Source organism: Pituophis catenifer, unplaced genomic scaffold (genome assembly GCF_029215685.1).
Source record: "Pituophis catenifer annectens isolate HBS135680 unplaced genomic scaffold, rPitCat1.0.hap2 SCAF_1, whole genome shotgun sequence".
In the NCBI taxonomy this organism is placed as follows: Eukaryota; Metazoa; Chordata; class Lepidosauria; order Squamata; family Colubridae; genus Pituophis; species Pituophis catenifer.
Window position 1 is genome coordinate 77,685,749 of NW_027256881.1, and position 23,412 is coordinate 77,709,160.

General features: G+C 40.3%; 2 protein-coding genes across 2 annotated transcripts in view; both read right to left on the reverse strand.

Annotated features, from left to right (window-relative positions):
• Positions 1-20,121, reverse strand: part of ACAT2 (acetyl-CoA acetyltransferase 2) — a 41,001-nt gene extending 20,880 nt beyond the window's left edge. The window contains exon 1 of the mRNA XM_070932622.1: positions 20,054-20,121. Coding sequence (XP_070788723.1) covers positions 20,054-20,093 — 40 coding nt within the window. The 5' untranslated portion in view covers positions 20,094-20,121. The remainder of the gene's footprint in view (positions 1-20,053) is intronic.
• LOC139308782 (acetyl-CoA acetyltransferase, cytosolic-like) lies at positions 232-20,966 on the reverse strand. Its single transcript, XM_070932623.1, has 9 exons — positions 20,887-20,966; positions 14,777-14,911; positions 14,014-14,195; positions 9,263-9,380; positions 8,380-8,523; positions 3,843-3,965; positions 3,073-3,227; positions 2,619-2,729; positions 232-1,417 (listed from the first exon to the last, which is right to left on the reverse strand). The coding sequence occupies exons 1-9, from the start codon at positions 20,939-20,941 to the stop codon at positions 1,250-1,252; spliced, it is 1,191 nt and encodes a 396-aa protein (XP_070788724.1). The 5' UTR covers positions 20,942-20,966; the 3' UTR covers positions 232-1,249.
• Between the last annotated feature and the right edge of the window lie 2,446 nt (positions 20,967-23,412).

The following is a 23,412-nucleotide window of genomic DNA, read 5'->3' on the forward strand; positions in this document are numbered from 1 at the left end:
TGGTATCTTGAAGTGGTGCAAATGGATCTAATGATTGCTTCTCCTGGGTGTGAAAGGATGCTTTGTCAGTTCACTGAGCACAAGAGTCTCTTGTCTATGGGGATTCTTCAGTCATCCAGGTCATGGTTGTCCCAAAGGTACTTTTTTCAAGAGTTGTTGGAAAAAATATCCATCTGGTTCAGTGTCCAGAAGAAAGACACTGGAAACATGGAGGATGATTGGAAAGATGGTTTATTGGTGAACAGGACCACTAACAAAGTCAAATTACAGCCAAACCAGGGGAGAAATCTTCCTGGTTCGGATCAGACGGCGGCGGGTGGTTCGGAGAACCGGTAGCAAAAATCCCTGCAAACCCCCCCCCTCAGCTGAGCCGCACGATCATCAGAGGCTTTTTTTTTTTACTTTTAAAAGCATTTTTTTTCTAAAATCTCTTTGGCCGAAAAAGTTTTTAAAAGTTAAAAAAAAGCCTCTGATGATTGTGTGGCTCAGCTGGGATCATCAGAGGCTTTTAAAAGCATTTTTTTACAACCTCTTTGGGCCGAAGAGATTGCAGAAAAAAATGCTTTTAAAAGCCTCTGACAATCAGGCAACTTGGCTGGGATGGATCGTCAGAGACTTTTAAAAGTATTTTTTTAACAACTTCTTCGGCCGAAGAAGTTGTAGAAAAAATGCTTTTAAAAGTTAAAAAAAAATAGTTGGCCACGCCCACCGTCACATTACCCCCCCCCAAGCCACGCCCACAGAACCGGTAGTAACAAATTTTACATTTCACCACTGAGCCAAATATTTCGCTTTTGATGCATTTCTTGTAAGTATTTTGCTACCCAGAATGCAGCAGAATAGAAGAACCCATCCCTTGAGTACACACAAACTGTGGTTGTAGCTTTCTGCTAGTATTGGAGAAGGGGGAAAATGTTATAATGTAATGGCTGTTTTTCTCAAAGGCAGGATGAAGTTATCTGCAGAGGGTAATATTAGGGTGGGTGTGGATGGTATGTATAGGCTGCCTTCTGCTTCTAAAAGGTTCATTGGACCCCTTGTCTTCATTAGAAATCGGAGGCAAGAAGATACCAAGTTGGGGATGTTACTTGGAACCCTGACAGATTGTTGAAAAAGTTTTATTTAAACTGACAGCAGGATGCTTAGATCTTACCTAGTATCAATATATAGGTATTGGTTAATATTGTTTATTACTTACTAATAAAGATGAGTCATGTTACAAATTGATATAAAATCAAAGAAGTTTCTCTTATCTTTCTACACACATAGCTATACCCATTCCTCCTCCTATACATAAAGCTGCAACTCCTCGTTTTCCACCTGTTCGTTCTAGTGCGTGCAGAAGTGTAACTAAGATTCGACAACCAGATGCTCCAAGAGGGTGGCCAAGAGCAACAGCCCCACCTTGAATGTTAATCTGCCAAAATAAATAAATAAAATATCAAAAGCATGTTAAATCAAACGTAGAAGTCTTCCTTTCCTATTTTGGAATCTAATATTTAGAACAAGGATTGAAACCCCTGACAATAGATGTTCCCTCCCAGTGAAGTGGGAAAGACTCTTTTTTTATACTGAGATCAGAGGAAAGTTTGTCTCTGACTGAGCCATTACTTAAACAACACACTTGTCTGTTTCTACTTCAAACATACCTTTATATTTTCTTAGCATTTTTTAAACAAACACCTGCTATTTGGCTATTCAAATTTTATTCCCAGCCACTAAATTTGTGGAAGGAATATTCTGCTGTGACAGCCAACTTTACTGCTCACCTATGTAGTACTGAAGCTATCATAAAATGGTGATTATAACTTCTCTAACCGTTTTTATTGTCAGAAAAATAACTCTGATATCCAGCCTGAATATTAACCAGCAATTACAAGCCACTGATTCTGATTCCACCCCCTGGGGAAATGGAAAACAAATCCAATCCCTTGTAGGACACCTCTTTAGGTAAGATTCTTATCATACACCCCTTTAATCTTCTCTTCTACAGCCTAAATATATCCAATTCCTTCAATCATTCCATGCAGAACTTTATTCTCTGAACTTGCTTTTATTTTTTGATGTCCTTTTGTACTGCAATGGCTAGATATGTTCCTTTGGAAGTGCTACTAGAAGTCTACAGCTCAACGTAAGGTTTGTTTCCAAAAGTCAATGAAATTTTATTTGAATACTAGCATCACTGACTGCCAAATTATATCTGATGTTCAATAATTCCTTGTGTGTCTGTCTAATCGTTCTTGGCCAATAAAGAATTCTAATATATCTTTACATTTAACAAGCAGATTTTAAAAAAGTGAATGTAAGATTCTGAGAGGTTCTGGATCACAGCATGGAGAATGATAAGCTTTCAATCAGTGAAGTACCAATTTGCACTAGAAGGAATCCCCCATCTATATAGTTTGTCAAATTTCCCCAGATTGAGGTCCTGCAATTTATTTCAGATGACACATTATTTTGAATGTTACCCTTCCCATCCCACCTAGCAAATGTTGCATGTTTGCATCAAACAAAATATATTTCAGTGCCCTAGACATCTGGAGCAGCATATGCATTCCAGGCTATAACTAATCTGCAGTATTTGGGGTATTGTGCTTTTATGGCAATGTTAAACATACCTTTTCTGGCTTCAATTTTAATTCTTTTATTATTACGATACCTACGGTAGCAAAAGCTTCATTAAGTTCATACAGATCAACTTGATCCAATGTCCAACCAGCTTTTTCCACCTGCAAGATCAACAACCTCGTTCAGTTAACACCGTTAAAAATCATGCTGAATTCTGTTAGAAAATAATGAGTTCTATTTTCCCCCGAAAGAAAATATAATTATTTGCCATAGTTAGAAATAAATGAGGCTCTGGTTACAAATAGAGTAATATCCAGAAAAAATGCTTGGAAAAATTCACTAACACGGAGAATTAATGAAACATTTATTAGCAAAGCTACCATAACTAAACAGAATTGGAATGGGTTATACATATTATGATCTGAATATACTATGCTTAAAAAACAGTTTGAATTTCAGAATTAACAGATTAATTCAGTGTAATAGACCCTGTTCCCTACTTACAGCTTTTTTTATTGCCGTGATGAGTGCTGTTACTACAACTGAAGGATCAGTGCCAACTTGAGCCAAAGACACGATCCGTGCCAAAGGAATGAGATTTCGTTTAACTGCTTCTGATCTTTTCATAAGAATGACAGCAGCGGCACCATCATTTATACCTGAAGAGAAAAACAACTAAACCTAGCTTTAAAGTATCTAACAAAACTTGATACTTCTCCAGTTACATCAGTTTTGCTCAGCTTTATCTTCATGGATATTTCTATCATAAAGCACTAATTTCCAGTGGAATTTTTTCAATTTGGAGAGGATGAAGCATAAGAGAAAAAGAAATTTCCCCCGGAAGAGATCTCAGAAGTGTTCCCTTAAGCTAAAATGGTTTTCCTCTGAAAACAAAACGCTTAACTTTTTAGGTTAGATATATATCATAGATGCTTTTTAAAAAGTGGAAAGTTCATATTTAGTTGAAGAGTACATAGTACCAGAATCAAAATTTTTGCAGTTCTAGTTAATGATCAGTAGCATGGTTATTTCTTCTTTTGTGTGTTTTTCTTTAATTTAATGTACTTTCTATCTGGTCCTTTGCATTCTTTGTCCAAGACCTTACTCACACAACACCACACTCCAATAATTCATGTTTCTTCCACTAAATCCAAACTGTACCAATTGAATTAGAAAAACGTCCCCCTTATTCTTCATCCTTAATAAAATCAGATTGCTAAAACCGGAACAGATCCGATTTTATGACTTATCTTTAAATTGCTCAACAAACCAACCTGAGGCATTTGCTGCTGTCACGGTGCCTGTCCCATCGGTTATGAAGCAAGGTTTCAACTTTGCCACTGTTTCTAGGTTGCACCCATGGCGAGGATATTCATCAGCTTTAACTTCTGTGGGGCCTGTCAAAAGAAGTATTTCAGCAGCAGCCATTTTATACTTGGTGCGAAAAAAGGAAAGGTGGAATTTTCCTATTAGTAATTCTACTTTTAATACTTTTTCAACAAAGATATGAACTGCCCTTACTGATGGCAGTTAACATCTGATAAACTGTCAAAAATGTATATGAATGTGTCAAACATATGTTGGAAATGTAACCAGCCTGAAGGTACCATTTTTATCACCTTTGGTAGAAATGTAAAAAGGCTAAGAAATACTGGGATCAGATATGTACGTTGATTCAGAGAATTCTTAGAAGGCAGAATTGAAACCGGATATTTTTCTTTTAGGCTTCATGGATACATGTCTTGAAAAAATTATGATAACATCAGCAAGACTTTTGTATGCCGCAGGTATGGAAGGACATACAGATCCCGGCAATGGAAGAACTGATGGTGAAATGAATGGAGTTGGCGGAGATGGCAAAACATTTTGATCAAAGAAAAGACTGTTATCTAACTTTGTTTCTACTTGGAAACCACTTTTGGATTTTTTCCCTGAAACCAAGACAAATGAAACTTTGATTTTGGCATTTCACGATCAGAACTGTTTTATGATTATAGAAATACTGTGTGTTACTGTTAGTCTTGGAGTAAGAGGTCACAGTATGTCACATGTGTATCTCTACCAAAGAAAGTGGGAAGTCGTTTGTTCCCTTGACTTTTTCTTTCCTACTTCTTTATTTTTCTCTTTCTTACATTTTATTCTTTGTTGAAGGTTTTATTTTTTAAAAAACGCACTGCCCTTCAATAGAGACTGGTAGAGGGATCATCTGCAGTAGTATTTTATCCTGGAACTTTAATGTCCAGTTCACAAGCTATATGCTTCTTGTTATTAAAAAGTGGTAAAGGTAAAGGTTCCCCTTGCACATATGTGCTAGTTGTTCCCGATTCTAGGGGGTGGTGTTCATCTCTGTTTCAAAGCCGAAGAGCCAGTGCTGTCTGAAGATGTTACTGTGGTCATGTGGCCGGCATGACTAAATGCCAAAGGCGCACAGTACGCTGTTACATTCCCACAAAAGATGGTCCTATTTTTCTATTTGTATTTTTTAATGTGCTTTCGAACTGCTAAGTTGGCAGAAGCTGGGACAAGTTACGGAGCTCACCCTGTTACACGGCACTAGGGATTCGAACCGCTGAACTGCCGACCTTTCAATCGACAAGCTCAGCGTCTTAGCCATTGAGCCACCATGCCCCCATTAAAAAAAAATGTGGTAGCATGCTTATTTCTCCCTTTATATGACAATGACTATTAGCCAATTTTTCAGTGACTGCAATTTCCCAAACTCTTTAATTATATTATTCTAGCCTAGGAGTGATAAATTGAATTCATATAATTAAGCCATAGATTTCTACATTGGGGTTTAAGTACAGTATGAAACCAATCTATGTTGCTTGGCTGATTTTGGGTTAGCATAAGAAGTAAAGTCCACCTGCTGTGATTCATTCAACAGATCACTATTAACCAAACTAGCATAGAAAAATATGTTAAACTCATAATAAGGTTCCAAGAATTGATTTAGTATGTCTTGAAATTAACTCATGAGAAATTTTAAAATTGTGGATTATTCTTTAAATTACTATTAAATTACACAATTATTTTTTTAAAAAAAGACGTGTTACTGAAATGGGAAGATACTCTGATTCAATATATAAACCACTTCAAAACTGACATTGTGGTAGCAATGAATATTAGGTATCATTCTTTCCAGATCTGTAATTATGCTTCTTTTTTCAAAGTCTAAATGTTTATAATTGGGAGCACACAATGGTTACATCCAGTGGTGGGATTCAATTTTTTTAACAACAGGTTCTGTGGGCGTGGCTTAGTTGGGGGTGTGGCTTGGCAATCATGTGACCGGGTGGGCATGGCTAGCTGGTCACGTGACTGTGTAGGCGTGGCTAGCTCAGCATGTGACCGGGTGGGCGTGGCTATGTGCATAGGGACTACTCAGAGGGCTGAAAAAAGTCATTTCTGACTGGGCCTCGCACTTTTGACCGGTCCTCACACTTATGACCATCCTCACATTTATGCCCATGCAGCTTTCTTAACAACCATGTCACTCATTTCACAACTGCTTCTCTTCACCATGGTGACAAGATAGGGCAAAAACGTAAAATGTGAGGACAGTCGTAAGTTCGAGGACTGGTCAAAAGTGTGAGGACCAGTCAGAAATAACTTTTTCAGCCCTCTGAGTAGTCCATATGCATAAAAGGATACAGCAATAGAGAGGGATGAAGGAAGGGAAGGGAAATTAGAGTAGGAGGGAGGGTAAGAGAAGGAGGAAGAGAGGAGGAGAAGGAGAAAGGAAGAGGAAGTAGGGAGGAGAAGAAGAGGGGGAGGAAGAGAAAGTAAGAAGGAAAGAAAAGAGAGAGGTGGTAGGTTTGAGGAGAAAGATTGCTGTACAATAAAAAAGATGAAAGGGAAGAAAGCCAACCCCAAACAAATATAAAGATATTAAGATAAAGAATGAATTGTTAAACTTTAAAGAATAAAAGAGAACAAATATGAATAAATAACAATAATTAGAAACACACATACAAACATACAATGTATTTTCTTTGAACAGAGTATTTGGCCGGTTCACAAATTTAAACAGTGTTTAGTCATTTCAATTAAATTTACAATTTCTATATTTCCTTTTTGCCATATTTATTCCTCATCTATTTTTGTAAAAAACCAATATTACCCTTCATCCTCATCTCTAATCTTAATCAAATTCAATTTTTCCCTTCTATTCTATATTATACCCCTTCCCATTGTCATCTATTTTTATATCCATCCTCACATTGGTTAATTATGTAATATTAGTTGTTTAATATAAATTCAACATTTTAATATAAATCAATTAGTTATATTACCTTTTTTGTATATTAATCAATATGAACATGAATATTCCAATTATTTCCATGCAATCCAATTTCTTACAAATCAATTAATTATATTTACCAATAATAATAAACCAAATAATTTCCCCCATATATTCCTCCAAACCACAACTTAACCATTTCTGCTTTCAGAAATATACAATTAATAGTATCTCAATTATTACAATTCCCTAGTTAAATAGAGCTTTTTTTCTTTTGTGTTTTAAAATCTTGAACTCTCCTCTTTTTCCCTAAATTTCCCATTGTTTGGACCTACCTTTTTTGGTGAGGAAAAAGAAAAGAATTCTGCCTGCCTAATTTTCCAACTGTTGCAGCAACAGCAAAGCAGTTTCAGTTTCGTGTTTCAGCAGAGCTAAGGGAAAAAAAATCTGCTCCAGGACTCTTTGCAAGGAAGCAGCAGAGCCCTGAACAAAACAGCTGAGAGCAAATCAGCTGAGAGTCGGGAGGCCGATAGAATCAAGGGGCTAATTAGCCTATGCTGAAGCTCCGTGGGCCAATAAAATTACAAAAAAACACCGAACCATTTGTTAAATTGCTGGCTCGCCCACCCCTCGCCCACCACTATTTATTGGCAATAAATAGTGGTGCGGAGAGGCGGGGCAAGCCAGCAATTTAACAAATGGTTCGGCTGCACCACTGGCTATAGGGCGGCCCTTTGAAGCCCCGCGGCAAGAATTTGAAGTTTTTTTTCCTCTAGCCATCAGCTGGGACTCCGGAGGCAGCAATAGATTGGGAATGGGCGGGGTAAGCGAACGGCCGGCGATCCAACAGAGCAGAGAGTGAGGGTGAGTGAAGGCATGGAAGCTGCTTTCTCCATCCTGCTCTCTTGCGTCCGGAGCCGGTGGGGAACCACGTGGAAGCCCACGTGGATCCCAGGCAGCGGAACTCAGGCTAGGGAAGGGATGGGCAATTGTGGCTCTTTTACAACCTGTGGCCTTCAACTCCCAGAATTCCTGAGCTCTCAGGAATTCTGGAAGTCGAAGTCCACAGGTTGTAAAAGAGCCACAATTGCCTACCCCTGGCTAGGGTAGGCTGGCGCCGCGCGGATGGGAGGCGGGGCGGGGCGAGGGGTGGGCGAGCCAGCAATTTAACAAACGGTTCAGTGTGCTGCGGGGCCAATAAATTACAAAAAAACACTGAACCGTTTGTTAAATTGCTGGCTCGCTCGCCCCATTTATTGGAATAAATAGTGCGGAAGGGCGGGGCAAGGGGCGGGGCGAGCCAGCAATTTAACAAAGGGTTCGGCTGAACCCCCTAGAACCCCCAGAATCCCACCACTGGTTACATCCACAATTTTATTTCCATCTAGCAGTAAAGACTGCTTTACTAATTATGCCTGAGGTTACTAAGTGTCTCTCCCTTCCTGGTACACCAATTATTCTAACACATGAGGGCGGAAGGATTGAAGCAAATAAAAATACAAAGATGAATCAATATTGTTAGAAACATATCCCATCCCCTTGTCCACTATGTCAAACTGCTCACTGACCTCTTTTAGAAGGTACAACAACAGGTACAATCTCTTTATCAAAATATCCTCCCTTCTGGGCATTTTCAGCCTTGTTCTGAGACATTACAGCATGTTGGTCTTGTTCTTCTCGAGTAACCTTCCATTGTTTGGTCATATTTTCAGCTGAAACAATTAAAAAGTGCAGTAGATACTCTAATCACAATGCGTCAGAATTTAGTTACTATATACATATTATATTTATTACACCGATTCTTCTAATACTGATAAGAGAATGCATTGTTTGCGGCATGTAATGTTCACACATTCCCACCAGTTTTGGACTGGGCTTTCTTGGAAATGTATTTCCACTGAATAAATGAGTGCACAAGGCAAAGAAATGCAATTCTGAAATCCTGTGAGGTTGATCCTACTTGATTAGGTGATTAGGACAAAAGAAGCTATTGAAAATCAACTGAGCAAGAGGTGCAAATGGCTGCAAAGTGGAGGAAAATATTTGAAGATAATTTACAACCCACTCTAAGCGGTTACAGAGTCAGCGTATTGCCCCCAACAATTTGGATCCTTACTTTAATGCCATCAGAAGGATGGAAGGCTGCGTCAACCTTGAACTGTTAAGAATCGAACTGCCAAATTGTTGGCAGCTGGCAGTCAGCAGAAATAGCCTGCAGTACTGTGCCACCACAGCTCTTAAGCAGGTATTTCCATGCTTTTGCAGAATGTGGGTAGAGGGATTTATTGCAATTACAGCTGGCAAGCCTACATTGAAGCTAGACATTGCTCAATATTTGTCCTCCCATCCTTATAATTGTTGCTTTCTCTCCACTTTTCCTTTTTCTATGTAATAAAGCCGGGATACACTTTCATCTAATCTTCTTGTAAATCTTCTTTTCAGGTGGCTTACCTATAACTCCCATGTGATAACAGTAGAAGGCATCTGTCAAGCCGTCTACGATAAGAGTGTCTTCCAAAGAGGCTTTCCCCATCTTCACCCCATCACGCAAACGGATGATATGAGGAGCCTGGAAAAAAACATTTTAACACATTTAGGACATTGAAAGCAACTTTCTTTAGAAGTGGATGGAAATAACCTCTGGGGCGCCCATTCTCACTATATGACCCTTCCATTTATCGGACATAAGTAAATCTAATATAGAGAAGGTATCTCAACTCAGTTGTAGAGCACATGCTTTGTATGCATGAGGTTTCAGTTTCGATTCCTGATATTTCCCATTTGAATAATCACATGGTATGTATGAATGAGAAAGAATGTAAGAAAAAAGAAGCTTCCATATTGCTTCCTCCTGGATTCTAGCTGGGAGGAAGGTGAAGGCTTGAAATAAGCTAAAGAATATTTCACTTTAAGACTAGAGGCATCTGCAGGTGAAAGACATATACACATCTACTATATGCACAATAATCTCACTGCTATTTTTTATCAGAAGCAACAGTAAGACAAAAGGATCAGAAAAACTGTTTGGCCTAAGTCTCTCTCCCTCTCTTTCTGTGTGCGTGTAAGTATGTATATGCACACATGAAATGATAAAAAAAAAAAAACCTAACCCTAACCCTATGTACACTCACACACTTACAATAAACAGATTCTTCCCAACTATCTTTCTCTCTGGCCTGACTACATTCCTTACTACTTCTACTCATATATACTAGAGATTCAATGGAGAGAGTAAGTTCAATTCATGATAAATCATGGTTGGAATAACTCAGGTTTGTTTAAATCAGAAAGACCGTAGAAAACAAGCAAGCTACATATTAGTTATCCAGGGTCATTTAAACCACAGCTGTACAATCCCCCTTACTCCCAATAATAGTAGTAGTAGTAGTAGTAGTAGTAGTAGTAGTAATAATAATAATAATAATAATAACAACAACAACAATAAACAAAGGATCAGCTCCTGATTGATAAACTGATTCTAGAGAACTGCAAAAGTCGAAAAACAAATCTGCATACAACTTGGATTGATTACAAGAAAGCATTTGATTCAGTACCGCACAGTTGGATCAAGTGCCTGGACGTCATCAGAATATGCAAGTGCATTGGTACTTTCATTGCAAATGCGATGAAGTCCTGGAAAACAGAACTGTTTATTGGAAGTGAAAGCTACGGACTGGTCAACATCAAAAGAGGGATTTTCCAGGGTGATTCTTTGTCACCTCTGTTGTTCATCATCACCATGACCCCCCTGTCAACAATTTTACAGAAAACTAACCTGAGTTATCAAACTGCTAAAAACTCACAGAAAAGCTCTCACCTGCTGTACATGGATGACCTGAAGCTATATGGAAAATCGGAAATTGAGATCCAGTCACTGACCAATACAGTTCGAATTTTCAGCACTGACATCAGCATGAAGTTCGGCCTGAACAAATGCGCCACAGTGGCACTGAAGAAAGGGAAGATCATAGACAGTGATGGAATTGAAATGCCCAATGGACAAACCATCAAGTGCCAGCAACCTGAAGCCTACAAATATCTGGGCATACTGCAGCCTGACAACATCAAGCACGGGCAAGTGAAAAATGAAAAGAATACACACAAAGGGTCCAGAAACTTCTAAAAAGCAAACTGAATGGCGGTAACACCATCAAGGCTATAAATATTTGGGCCATACCCGTCATCAGATATACTGCTGCGATCGTGAACTGGACACAGGCATAGCTGGACAGCCTGGATAGGAAAACAAGAAAACTGATGACCATACACTATGTGTTGCACCTGCGTAGTGATGTTGACAGGCTATATTTGCCCAGAAAAGCCAGAGGCAGAGGACTTTTGCAAGTGAAGCAGTCGAAGAAGAGAAGCATGCTCTGGCAGATTATGTGAAAGACAGTATTGAACCAGCTTTGATGGAGGTCAACAAGAGGAAGCTGCTCAAAGTGCAGCAAACCAAGAATCAAAATAGGAAAACAGCATTGCAAACTCGGGCTGACAGCTGGTGTAATAAAGCACTGCATGGACAGTTTCTTGAAAAGATCCAAGGAAAAGTAGATAAGGAAAAGACCTGGTTATGGCTGACCAACGGAACATTGAAGAAAGAGACAGAAGGCCTGATTCTTGCAGCCCAAGAACAAGCCATCAGAACAAATGTAAACAAAGCCAGAATAGAAAGATCTGCTGATGACCCCAAATGCAGACTCTGCAAAGAAGCGGATGAAACCATTGACCACATACTGAGCTGTTGCAAGACAATAGCTCAGACTGATTACAAACAATGTCACAACACAGTCGCTCAGATGGTCCACTGGAACTTGTGTCACAACTACCATCTGCCTGTAGCAAAGAACTGGTGGGATCATAAGCCTGAAAAAGTGGTCAAAAATGAGCATACAAAACTGCTGTGGGACTTCCGAATACAGACTGACAAAGTTTTAGAACACAATACCCCGGAGATCACAATTGTGGAGAAGAAAAAAGTGTGGATCGTCGACATTGCCATACCTGGTGACAGCAGAATCGACGAGAAACAACTTGAAAAAGTCACCAGATATCAGGATTTGAGAATAGAACTGCAGAGACTCTGGCATAAACCAGTGCAGGTGGTCCCAGTGGTACTCGGCACACTGGGTACTGTGCCTAAAGACCTAGGCAAACACTTAAAAACAATTGGTGCTGACAAGATCACCATTGGTCAACTGCAGAAAGCCACCTTACTGGGATCTGCTCGCATAATCCGCCGATACATCACGCAATCCTAAACGCTTGGGAAGAGTTCGACTAGTGATTTGTGATACGAAATCCAGCATGGTTATCTCGTTTGCTGTGTATACTGTCATTTTTGTGTATATAATAATAATAATAATAATTTTATTGTCATTGTACGTGTATACACAGTATACCCATACAACAAAATTTACTTAACACCCAAAGACCAGGTCCAACACACATAACAATCCCCAAACACACTCTCACCCATCACAATTCCCCACCCCTAAACCACCCAAACATCTACACAACAGATCAAGTAATGCTATTCAACACCTCACTGATACTGGCCCTTTAGTTCATTGTTGAATGCAATTATAGCTCTGGGATAAAAACTATTTAGAAAACGTGTGGGCCAAGTTTTAATTGTTCTGTATCTTCTGCCAGAAGGCAACAGTCCAAAAAGATTGTAAGCAGGATGGGAAGAGTCTCGGAGAATGTTATGCAACTTCCTCAAACAGCGAGATTCAAAGATGTCATCCAGGGCTGGTAGCTGGAGCCCGATGATATTCTAGGCAGTTTTAATGATTCTCTGTAGAGCTTTTTTGTCCGCTACAGAACTGCTCCCATACCATGCAAGAATGCTGTATGTCAGGACACTCTCAATGGTGCTGCGATAGTAGGACAGAAGTAGATGCTGAGATAGATTTATCTTCCTGAGCATTCTCAGGAAGTACAGCCTCTTCTGTGCCTTCTTCACAAGCATGTTAACATTCATAGTCCATGAGAGGTTCTTTGAGATATAAATTCCCAGAAATTTAAAACTACCAACCCTCTCCACCTCCTCGCCATTTATGTACAATGGTAAATGTACATCTCTCTTCCTCCTGAAGTCAATTATAAGTTCTTTAGTTTTTTTGGTGTTAAGTGTAAGATTATTTTCTTTACACCACAATGTCAGCCCTTGTACTTCCTTTCTGTAAGCAGACTCATTGTTCTTATTAATGAGCCCCACCACTGTTGTGTCATCCGCAAATTTAATAATTGTGTTGGTGTTATACAATGGGGTGCAGTTATGTGTGTACAAGGAATAAAGGAAAGGGCTTAGCACACAACCCTGGGGGGTTCCTGTGCTTAGTATCAAAGTAGAGGAATGGTGAGATCCCATCCTTACTGACTGTGGCCTATCTGTCAGAAAATCCTTTACCCACAAACAAATTCTCAGATTTATACCCAAATTGGATTTTTAAGAAACAATCTGTTGGGTAAAATGGTGTTACAGGCAGAGCTATAATCCACAAATAACAGCCTCGCATATGTCCCCTGTTGTTCCAAATGATTCAATACAGTATGGACAACAAGAGACATAGCATCGTCAGTTGATCTATTACTCCTATATGCAAATTGGTATGGGTCCAAAGTAGATGGAAGACTAGCCTTAATACAGTTCAACACCAGCCTCTCAAAACATTTCATGAAAACAGATGTTAAAGCTACTGGTCTATAATTATTAAGGGATACCACTACTGTCTCTTAGGGACTGGCACTATAATGGATGTCTTCAGGCAGGTAGGGATAGAGCACAAAATGACTACTTGGGTCTATTTCAACTTAGTTTCCCTTCAAGGTTTAGCAATAACCTGTAAAGTGTGAAGCAATTTTTTAGCAGAAAGTACTAATTCTTCTGAAGAATGACATGGTTGTGTATGGTTTCTTTTAAAAAAACTGGACCATGCTTTATAAACTTTATAAACTCAAATTGGGCTGGACATGGTGCAATTATAGAATAATGGGATTGGAAGGGACCTTGGAGTTATGTCAAGCCTCAGCCCACTGAAGCCCAAGCTATTGTGGTTGCAGATGTACCTGGTGAGAAAGAAGTTGCTCTTCATAAAGGCTCAATATACAGCTTGTGTATTCTTTAATGCAATAATTCTCCCATGGGAATCATCCTTCCATGCTTTTTAACCTCTGTGAACATCAAGCAGCCTTACCTTGCTCATGTTTTCCATACCACCAGCCACCACAATACTGGAATCTCCTGTCATAATAGACTGAGCCCCGAGACACACGGCTTTCAGGCCTGATCCGCATATCATTTGACAACTCCAAGCTGGTATCACGTATGGAATCCCTGCCCCGACACTGGCTTGTCGAGCAGGATTCTGGCCAGCACCTAGAGAAATAAACACATAGGAACGACTATGCAGGTCATGAAACTGGAGAAGGCTAAATTAGAAGGGGGAAACACTAGAAGGGGGTCTGAAGCAGTAAAAGTATACGTAACAATACAGGCAGTTAGAGCAGATGGTCACGTTGGTGATTTAACACACCCAGAATTGTGGGAAAAGAAAGCACCATGACTTCTTCATTACATTCCTGTCCTTGTTTGCCACCACCCACTCTTCTCTCCGATGTATGCGTGCATGCTTGGAATCCCTACTGTTGCAACAAGTAATGGGAACTGCAGAAGAAGAATCTATGCAAGAATAAGAAGGAAATGTCAAAGTTGTTTCATCTGCTATTTCCAGGAACATTAGACATTGCTACACAAATTGCTAGTTTGGGAGATTGACCTTGAACATATGAGAAGAAAGAAAGTACAATTTCCAATAAATAAAACTAAAGAACCATAATTCATTCTCTCCCTCTTTTTCTCTCTCTCTCTTTAGTTTCTGCATTACAAAAATGCAAGAGAAGAGGCCATAAATGGGATCCGGATCAAAATCCTGGATAAATGCTTCATCAAGTTCATACCTGCAGTCAATACTTGTCCAAGTATAACTTCAGATACTTCTTTAGGATCAATTTTTGTCCTCTCCAACAATTCTTTAATGACTACTGAAGCCAATTCATGGGCATGCAGGGTTGACAAGACACCGTTGAAGGATCCTAGATAAAATATAAAAGTAAGAAAGAGGTGTGTTTTAATTCTACTCTATTTCCTCTTTCCTTTCCTGTTCTTCTTTTAAGCATTCTAGATAACATAGAAAAATTACAATCTAGGAAAATGAACAAATATATTTTCTTGGGCATACTTGGGGGTTAACATATGTGTATATTATTCATTAAAAGTCTGGCATTGTATGTATTCCTTCTCTTGTAGTATCTCTGGGTTTAATGTCCATCTTCTTATTTTCTTTTTTTGATCTTTCCATATTATTTTCAGGAACTGACCTTATTTCTAGAGGTAAATAATAAACAACACACTTCTTTGCAGAATCTATGGGACACAATAAAAGCATACACAAGAGGAATAACTGTAGCTTATATGGATGTTTAAGAAACTCATTTAAGTTTTTTTTTTTTTTTTATAATACAAAACTCTAGGAAAGGCCTTATAAAATATAAAATTGGACTGACAACTGTACTCGCTCCATCAGGAAGGCGAGCAGTAAACCCCGTCAGGCAAGAAATTCAGGAAAAGAGCTTTTTTTGCTGTGACTTTCAGCCTTTGAAATATTGTGCCACTCAACGTGAGGTCTGCTCCTCCATCTTGGCCTTTCGAAAGGCCCTGGAATCCTGGTTCTGCCAAATGGCTTGGGGGCCCAATGGGGGCATCCCACTCTGGAATTGTTTAGTAGATTAGGAGACGATCCCACCGCACCCCATTTATGTATTCATCCCTTTTATCCAGTTTGGTTAACTTGTAACATGCTCATTTTTAAGACTTTATTTTTTTTTTTACGTTGTCATTATTTTATATTATTGTTTTGAGAGTGTAAGTCACCCATGGTCACTTTACAGTGAAATGGATGGATTTATTAATAAATATAATGAATACATAAAAACGTGTAGAAGAACTAATCAGAAGAGTAAAGGATCAAAGAGGATGGGGAATGTTCTGCCCCAGCTCCGGATTCCCGAGGATACTGACACACAACAACGATCCTTATCAAATTTATTAAGTAGCAAGAATAAACCAAAGTCCGGCAAAGGTTGGCAACCAGCCCAGAAAACAAGATACGATAAGACTTTTCCAAAAATGCTCTCATAATTACAAATTGTTTCCAGCAAGAAATTACTAACTGCCTGCGACTTAAATAGGCTAAGGGAGTGACCAATTATCCTCAATCCTTACTCTCGAGGAGACCTCCTCCTCCTGAGTAGCCACTCCTGCCTTTTGGCAGCCCTGCGTGCTCGAGCATTGAGGAAAGGCTCCTCCACTTTGCTCTCTCCACTTGAAGGAGTCTCTGGAGGTTCTGAAGGCCCAGGTTGAGTCTCTGCCTCTGGCACCACATCCTCTTCAGCTTCCTCGCTGTCCGACACGAACGCCGGCTGCGCAGGCTGCTGGCGCAACCCCACCCCAGCCTCCTCATCGTCGGGATCAGCCACGATCCACGCAGGCCGCTGGCGGGCCACAACAGGGAATAACCATCCGAAGCTAAAATGCAACACTGTGTTTTGAAGCCAAGCCTCCAAGATGCTGACCAGGAGTTGGGTTTTATTCATGGCAGGAAACAAGAGCCGGAGACCAAACCGTCCTGGTTCTACTGGCCAGGCACCAATCAGAGCAAGAGGAATTCCTCAGCAAGAGTCGCGAAGCAATCACAGCGCATCTTCACGCGGTGGCTCTATAACTCATTCTCCAATCATTGAGAAAAGTATAGGCGAGGGAGAAGCCTTGTGGATTACGCAAAAAACAAACAAAGCAACCGCTGTGAATAAGCCAAAAGATGGGCAAGCAAACATGGATCCATTTTTTGTATCTTTTCTTCTGCCGTCGTAGCATTAACCCTCTTTTTATTTACTGCAAGCTGTCTAGAGACATTTAGGTGGGGTGGGCGGTTAATAAATTTGATAAATAAAGGGACGGGGGGGGGGAATTCCACCCACCGTTTACCTGAAGCTTAAGAATGGCAAAGTCTAGATTGCAACACCAGGTCTTGTTAATAATTTCCCGTGTGTCAAACTGCTCTTCTAATGAATCTCGATGGTTACTCTGCAGACAAAGGCAGCGAAGAAATGAAGATGCCAAGTCGGGTCATTCTTTGGGGAGGACAGATTGAAGAAGGAATGTTGGTGTAGTGTGGAGGGGTAAGAAAATATATTAGAATATATGTACTGCGAATATACAGTAACAATAAACCTTGGTTCACAGCTAAACGTAAGCAGCTACATCGTTCCAAAGAGGAAGCCTACAAGGGAAAAGGGAGATCAGAGCAACAAAAAGAAGCTACTCTGAAAAGCTAAGGAATCAGTTCTCAACAAATGAACCAGAAAACATGTGGAAAACTCTTAAAAATATCACCGGTTACAGCAAACTTTCTTCCCAAGCTGAAGGAAATCAACAACTGGCAGATGACTGAATGTGTTTTACTACAGGTTTGAGAGAAAACTACTACCACCCATCTCTACAATCCCCATCTCAGACACACCAACAACAGCCAAGCCTCCTACAACCTACCCTATCTCATTGAGCCCACCTCCTCTGGTGATTACAGAGAATGAGGTGCAAAGCTATTTCACAGACAAAAGCCAGGAAAAGCACCAGGTCCAGACAAGATAACTCCTTCTTGCTTAAAAACTTGTGCTGACCAACTGGCCCCCATCTTCACCAGCATCTTTAATAAATCACTAGAGATGTGCTATATTCCTTCCTGCTTCAAATGCTCTACTATCATCCCAGTGCCGAAGAAATCCTCCATCAAGGAACTGAATTAATTCAGACCGGTTGCTCTAACATCTGTAGTTATGAAGATCTTTGAAAGACTAGTGCTCGGCCACCTGAGAAAAATCACGAATCAACTGTTAGACCCCTTGCAATTTGCCTACCTAGCAAATAGACGACAGATGATGCTGTTAATATGACTCTGCACTACATCCTACAACATCTTGAATCTCCAAAGACCTATGCAAGGATCCTCTTTGTAGACTTCATCTCAGCATTCAATACCATCATTCCAGATGGTAAACTGGAATGGTAAACTTCTAACTAAATTAAATCAGCTATCTGTACCTGACCACACTTGTAAATGGATCGTTATCTTCCTAACAGACAGGAAGCAGCAGGTGAAGTTAGGCAAAAATCACATCAGATACCTGCACAATTAGCACAGGAGCCCCCCAGGGCTGTGTGCTCTCTCCACTTCTCTTCTCTCTGTACACCAATGTGCATCTCAAAAGATCCCTCTGTTAAAATACTGAAGTTTGCAGATGATACCACAGTGATTGGTCTCATTCAAGACAATGATGAATCTGCATGCAGACGGGAGGTAGTGTTGTGGTCTGCCAGCAGCCTGCGGAGCTGGCAGCAGAGTTGGACAGTGATGAGGCTGAGGAAGAACATGGGTCAGTCCTGGAGGCTGGGGAAGGACCAAATGAGGGCTCTGCGTCGGAGGCAGAGATGGGGCCAGGGCCATCGGGGAGTGATATGCGGACTCTGGAGCCTCCAGAGGCTGACAGTAGAGAGGCAGAGGAACAGGAGGAGCCTGCACATATGAGAAGAGCTGCCAGAAGGCAAGAGCAGCTAAAGCAAAGAGGACGACTCGGGAGTAGGGCCAAGAGATGATTGGCCCCTCCCATAAGGCTTAAAAGACCAGCAACGGCTCTTGGGCTCTTTGTCGGAAAACAATGTTGATAGACTTGTTCTTGTCTTGCTGCACTTATCTCTGATCGGAGCCTTCTGCTTCTGAACTTTTGCCAAGAGAAGCCTTTGGCAGTTTGCCTAATTATACCAAGGTTGGTGATTAGACTGAAGAATTTGTATTATGAAGAATTTGTTTTGATTTAGTTTGGACTACGCTGAGAATGAGTTAATTCTCAGCTGTTCTAATAAAGTCTGTTGTTTTGGAACTGTTTGTGTCAAATACTACCTACGTGGGCCTGGGTCACAACAGGTTGAACAATTAGCCTTGTGGTGCAACCAGAACAATCTTGAACTAAATACACTCAAAACTGTAGAAATGGTGGTGGATTTTAGAAGAAAACCTCTTATACTACCACCTTTTACAATATTAGACAACACAGTATCAACAGTAGAGTCCTTCAAGTTTCTAGGTTCTATCATATCTCAAGACTTAAAAAGGACACCTAACATCAAAAACATAATAAAAAAAGCTCAACAAAGAATGTTCTTTCTGCTCAAACTCAGAAAGCTCAAACTGCCCAAAGAGCTGCTGATTCAGTTCTACAGAGGAATTATTGAGTCTGTCATCTGGCACCTCCATAACTGGTTTGGCTCTGCAACCAAACAAGACAAACAAAGACTTCAATGGTTAATTAGAACTGCAGAAAAAAACAATTGCTACCAACCTGCCTTCTATTGAGGATCTGTATACTGCACGAGTCAAAAAGAGGGCTGTAAAAATATCTACTGACCCCTCACATCCTGAACATAAATTGTTTCAACTTCCACCCTCAAAGAGACGCTATAGGACACTGCACACCAAAACAATTTGACACAAGGACACTTTTTGGCCAATAAAGAATTCTATTCTATTCTATTCTATTCTATTCTATTCTATTCTATTCTATTCTATTCTATTCTATTCGAACTATTTCGCCTGCTATTTTGCATACCGCAGCTAAAATTAAATCTTGTTAAACTCCATCGGACTCCCAGAAATACCGATTCCAATCTGTTATCCGAATAGTTCTTACTAGTTAACAAGCCTGTATCCTCTACAGCAGTGGTCACCAACCAGTGGTCCGCGGACCACTGGTGATCCGTGAGAAAATGTTGGTGGTCCGCGGCACACCTGGGTGGAGGACCCGCTCTGGGATGAGCAATAGCCAGTCCTGTGACTAGAGCTCTGGAATATGGGACTGGCCAGGCATGGGGGGGGGCTGTAAATCTCTGCTGTAGAGTGGGGTTTGTGCAACTTGCAACTTTGCAGCACAGCCCTCGCGGGCTGGAATGAAGTAATGGTACAAAAGGTACAAAGGTACAAAATGGTACAAAAGTGCAACCAGGCCAAAGCAACGGGTGGCGGCAACCCCAGGCTGTTTCTTCCCCCTGCTTTGACTTTCTGTAGGCTGAACCCACCAGTGGCTGTCCCCGCCCCTCACCCTCCTTTCCCAGTCAATTCTCACCTGGCAAGGGAAAGGGAGAGGGGATGGAGATTAGCTCCATATTCCAGAGCTGGAGTGAAGCTTCATCTCTTGCTGGATCTTGCGGCCATTTCTTCTGGCCCTTATTGGTGCTCTGCATACATCAGTCTCTCGGGGAGAAGCTTAACTTCCTCTCAGCCCCAAAACACTGCCTGGCCCAAGAGATGAGAGCAAGAGAATGAGAGAGAGAGAGGGGGAGGGAGGGAGGGAGGGAGGGAGGGAGGGAGGGAGGGAGAGAGAGAGAGAGAGAGAGAGAGAGAGAGAGAGAGAGAGAGAGAGAGAGAGAGAGAGAGAGAGAGAGAGAGAGAGAGACAGAATGAGAGAGATAATGAAAGAGAGAGAGAATGATAAAGAGGGGAGAGAGAGAGAGAGAGAGAAAGAGGAGGGAGAGTGCCTGAAGGACCACATCTCATCACTGGAAATCCAGGTGCTTCAGCAAGCGGCGCACTGGATTCGTATTAGTGGTCCACGGGATTTAAAATTCTGAACTTGGTGGTCCCTGGGTCCAAAAGGTTGGGGACCCCTGCTCTACAGTTCTCAAGCCCTGTATCCTCTACAGTTCTCCACCTCTTCTCGCCTACCACGATCCTACCTCGGTTCATTTTCTTACCTTTCTACCACGGGCAGAAAAAGTACAGGATTTCCTCCCATACCGGGCAGCATAAAAGGGGGGAGGGAATGGGACGAAGGGAAATTTCCCGTAGACATGAGAATGAATGGACCATTCAAGATTGGGAGCAAGCGGGATGTCAGTCCACGAAAGCGCTCCTTTCAGAGCAATCCGAGATCGGGCCCCAGGAGTAGCTTCTACTCACCGACCGGGGTCCTTGCAGCAGCGACGAAAACGACGGCCTCATCCCCGCGATCCATGATGCTTCGAAGAGGCAGAAACACCTTCGCTTCTGCAGCCGCGCTCTTTGCCGGTGCAAACAGCTTCGCGTCCCCTTTAAACTCAGGCAGCGATGCGCACCCTACTTCTCATTGGTTGCCCCGGGCCCCGCCCACCTCTTACTTTACCTGGCAGGGCTTCGATTTGAGTAACTTGAATAACGTTGAAGAACTGGAATTAACTGGGCTTATAATACTAAAACATAAATCATGTTTCTCCAAACACCTACATCTAGGTTCCCACAACATATTAAGCCAAGGAATTTTTTTGACAGGTGAGCATTGACAGGAAGGGTTGTAACAACATGTAGAAAGGGTCGAAATTGTTTTTTTTTATGTGACAGTAGATTAACTGATTTAATTGCTGAGTCAAAATCAATGTGAAAATATAAAATCCGAAGCTTGCTCAATACATTACTTAAATTAGCTTTGTTATTTCCAAGTAAGCAGTCAATAACTTAGATATAGTAGATATAAACTATCTACTGTAATGGCTAAACTAAAATGAGCTTGGTGTAGTTTACAGTATAGTGTGTGAATTAACCCAATGTAACTTCTAAACCATGGTTTATAACTGATGCTTTCCCAACAACCAGTGTTCCCTCCCCCAAGTGTGCTTCACCTATCCTTGAAGGGGCAGAAAACTACACTGGAATGTAATTGACTGTTCCCGTTGCCCATTTTCATTGTGCTTTTTACCTTGATAATATACATAATAAATAGAAAACGAATACAAGTAAGATACCCATATAATTCTGTTCAAATTAAAAGCCACTAAGATAATTAAAAAAAAATATTTTTAAAATAATTTTCACAGGAGCATGTTATATTAAATTTTACAAACCTTTAAAGGAAAAGTAAATATTACATTTGGATAGCAATATTTCCATGCATAAACACAAATTGATTACCTAAATTTTAATTTTATAGCACTTTTATTGTGAAGTTCCTGGATTATTTCATGAAAGGATGAAAATCAATTTCATCTTTTAATAACTCAACCAGTGATTGTTACAAAAGAATAAAAATGTCATTTCTCTATAAATTGCAATTAAAACTTTGAAAATCATATGAAATACGTTTAATAGTATTTTTATGAAGAGAGGGATCAATGAAGACAAAAGTGTTTAGGACACACATAGATCATAATGTCTTGATGGGCAATGCAACCCCACTCGGAACCATTGACAGAAAATGTCAAAATGTAAGGAGACCTAGAGTCCACAGTGGCTCAGCATACAAGGGTTGAGTTTAAGCCGGGTTCTCCTTACCCATGTTCCCATAGACTCCAAACACCGGAAAGAACTTTTACAACATCATTTTGTTGGCCAGGTTTCGAGACATACCACTGGGTATTATCAGCTTTATCTGAGCTCCACATAAGTGATGGGACGTACTATGTCATGATATTTCGTGTTTTTGGACATCTGTTGTGATAGATTCTTCATTTCAATGCCCATGTCTTAATTGTTCAAGTTACTTTAATTCTGTTTTCTTACTTTGACCTTCATTGCCTTTAGGCTATATTCAAGACTGCTATGGACAGGTGAAGGTAGTGTTTTTTACCCCCTTATGCTAAATAGAACTCAATTTTGTGCTGGAGTGTCCCTCCAAAATACGTAATAAAAACCAAATTGCCTGATTTCTTGGAATTCTATCCTGATACCATCACTGGGACTGGAGGAGGCCATTTAATTTTCATTTCTATTGTTTGAATTGCAGGTGGACTTTGCAAAATAATTCAAGGTGTGGGGCTCAGCTCTCCTAGGCCCAGTCCAATACTACGCAGAATGCAGAACTATCTAAAATGGTTATCTGAAATTGGCGTAAAGGTTGCTTTCTGCTGTGTAGGAGTGATTCTTTTTTCAAGATTATCGATTTGTTTGTAATTCAGAGTTTTGCACGTTTGTGCCATTGTGAAACAGCTGGAAAACTATTAATGAAATGTTTCAGGAATGACGAATTAGTTCATAAGAGTAACTACTAACAAAATCTTTTTCTACAGAATATATTGGCCAGTCCTACACAAGTAGTTTGAATAATGTTGAAGAACTGGAATTAACTGGGTTTATAATGCTAAGGCCTAAATAATGTTTCTCCAAACACCTACATCTAGGTTCCCACAACATATTAAGCCAAGGAATTTTTTTGACAGGTGAGCGTTGACAGGAAGGGTTGTAAACAACATGTAGAAAGGGTCATAATTGTTTTTTTTTTATGTGACAGTAGATTAACTGATTTAATTGCTGAGTCAAAATCAATGTGAAAATATAAAATCCGAAGCTTGTTTAATACATTACTTAAATTAGCTTTGTTATTTCCAAGTAAGCAGTCAATAACTTAAGTTTATATCTACTGTAATGGCTAAACTAAAATGAACTTGGTGTAGTTTACAGTTTAGTGTGTGAATTAACCCAATGTAACTTCTAAACCATGGTTTATAACTGATGCTT

What these genes read in the sequence shown, in the direction of transcription:
- LOC139308782 (XM_070932623.1), bottom strand. Translation starts at nt 20,941, where the DNA reads ATGGATCGCGGGGATGAGGCCGTCGTTTTCGTCGCTGCTGCAAGGACC. An exon ending in GTATGGAAAACATGAGCAAG is followed by an intron (nt 9,381 to 14,013) that starts GTAAGGCTGCTT and finishes GTTTTTTTCCAG; the next exon opens with GCTCCTCATATCATCCGTTT. An exon ending in TGTTGTACCTTCTAAAAGAG is followed by an intron (nt 3,966 to 8,379) that starts GTCAGTGAGCAG and finishes TTCTTTTGACAG; the next exon opens with GCCCCACAGAAGTTAAAGCT.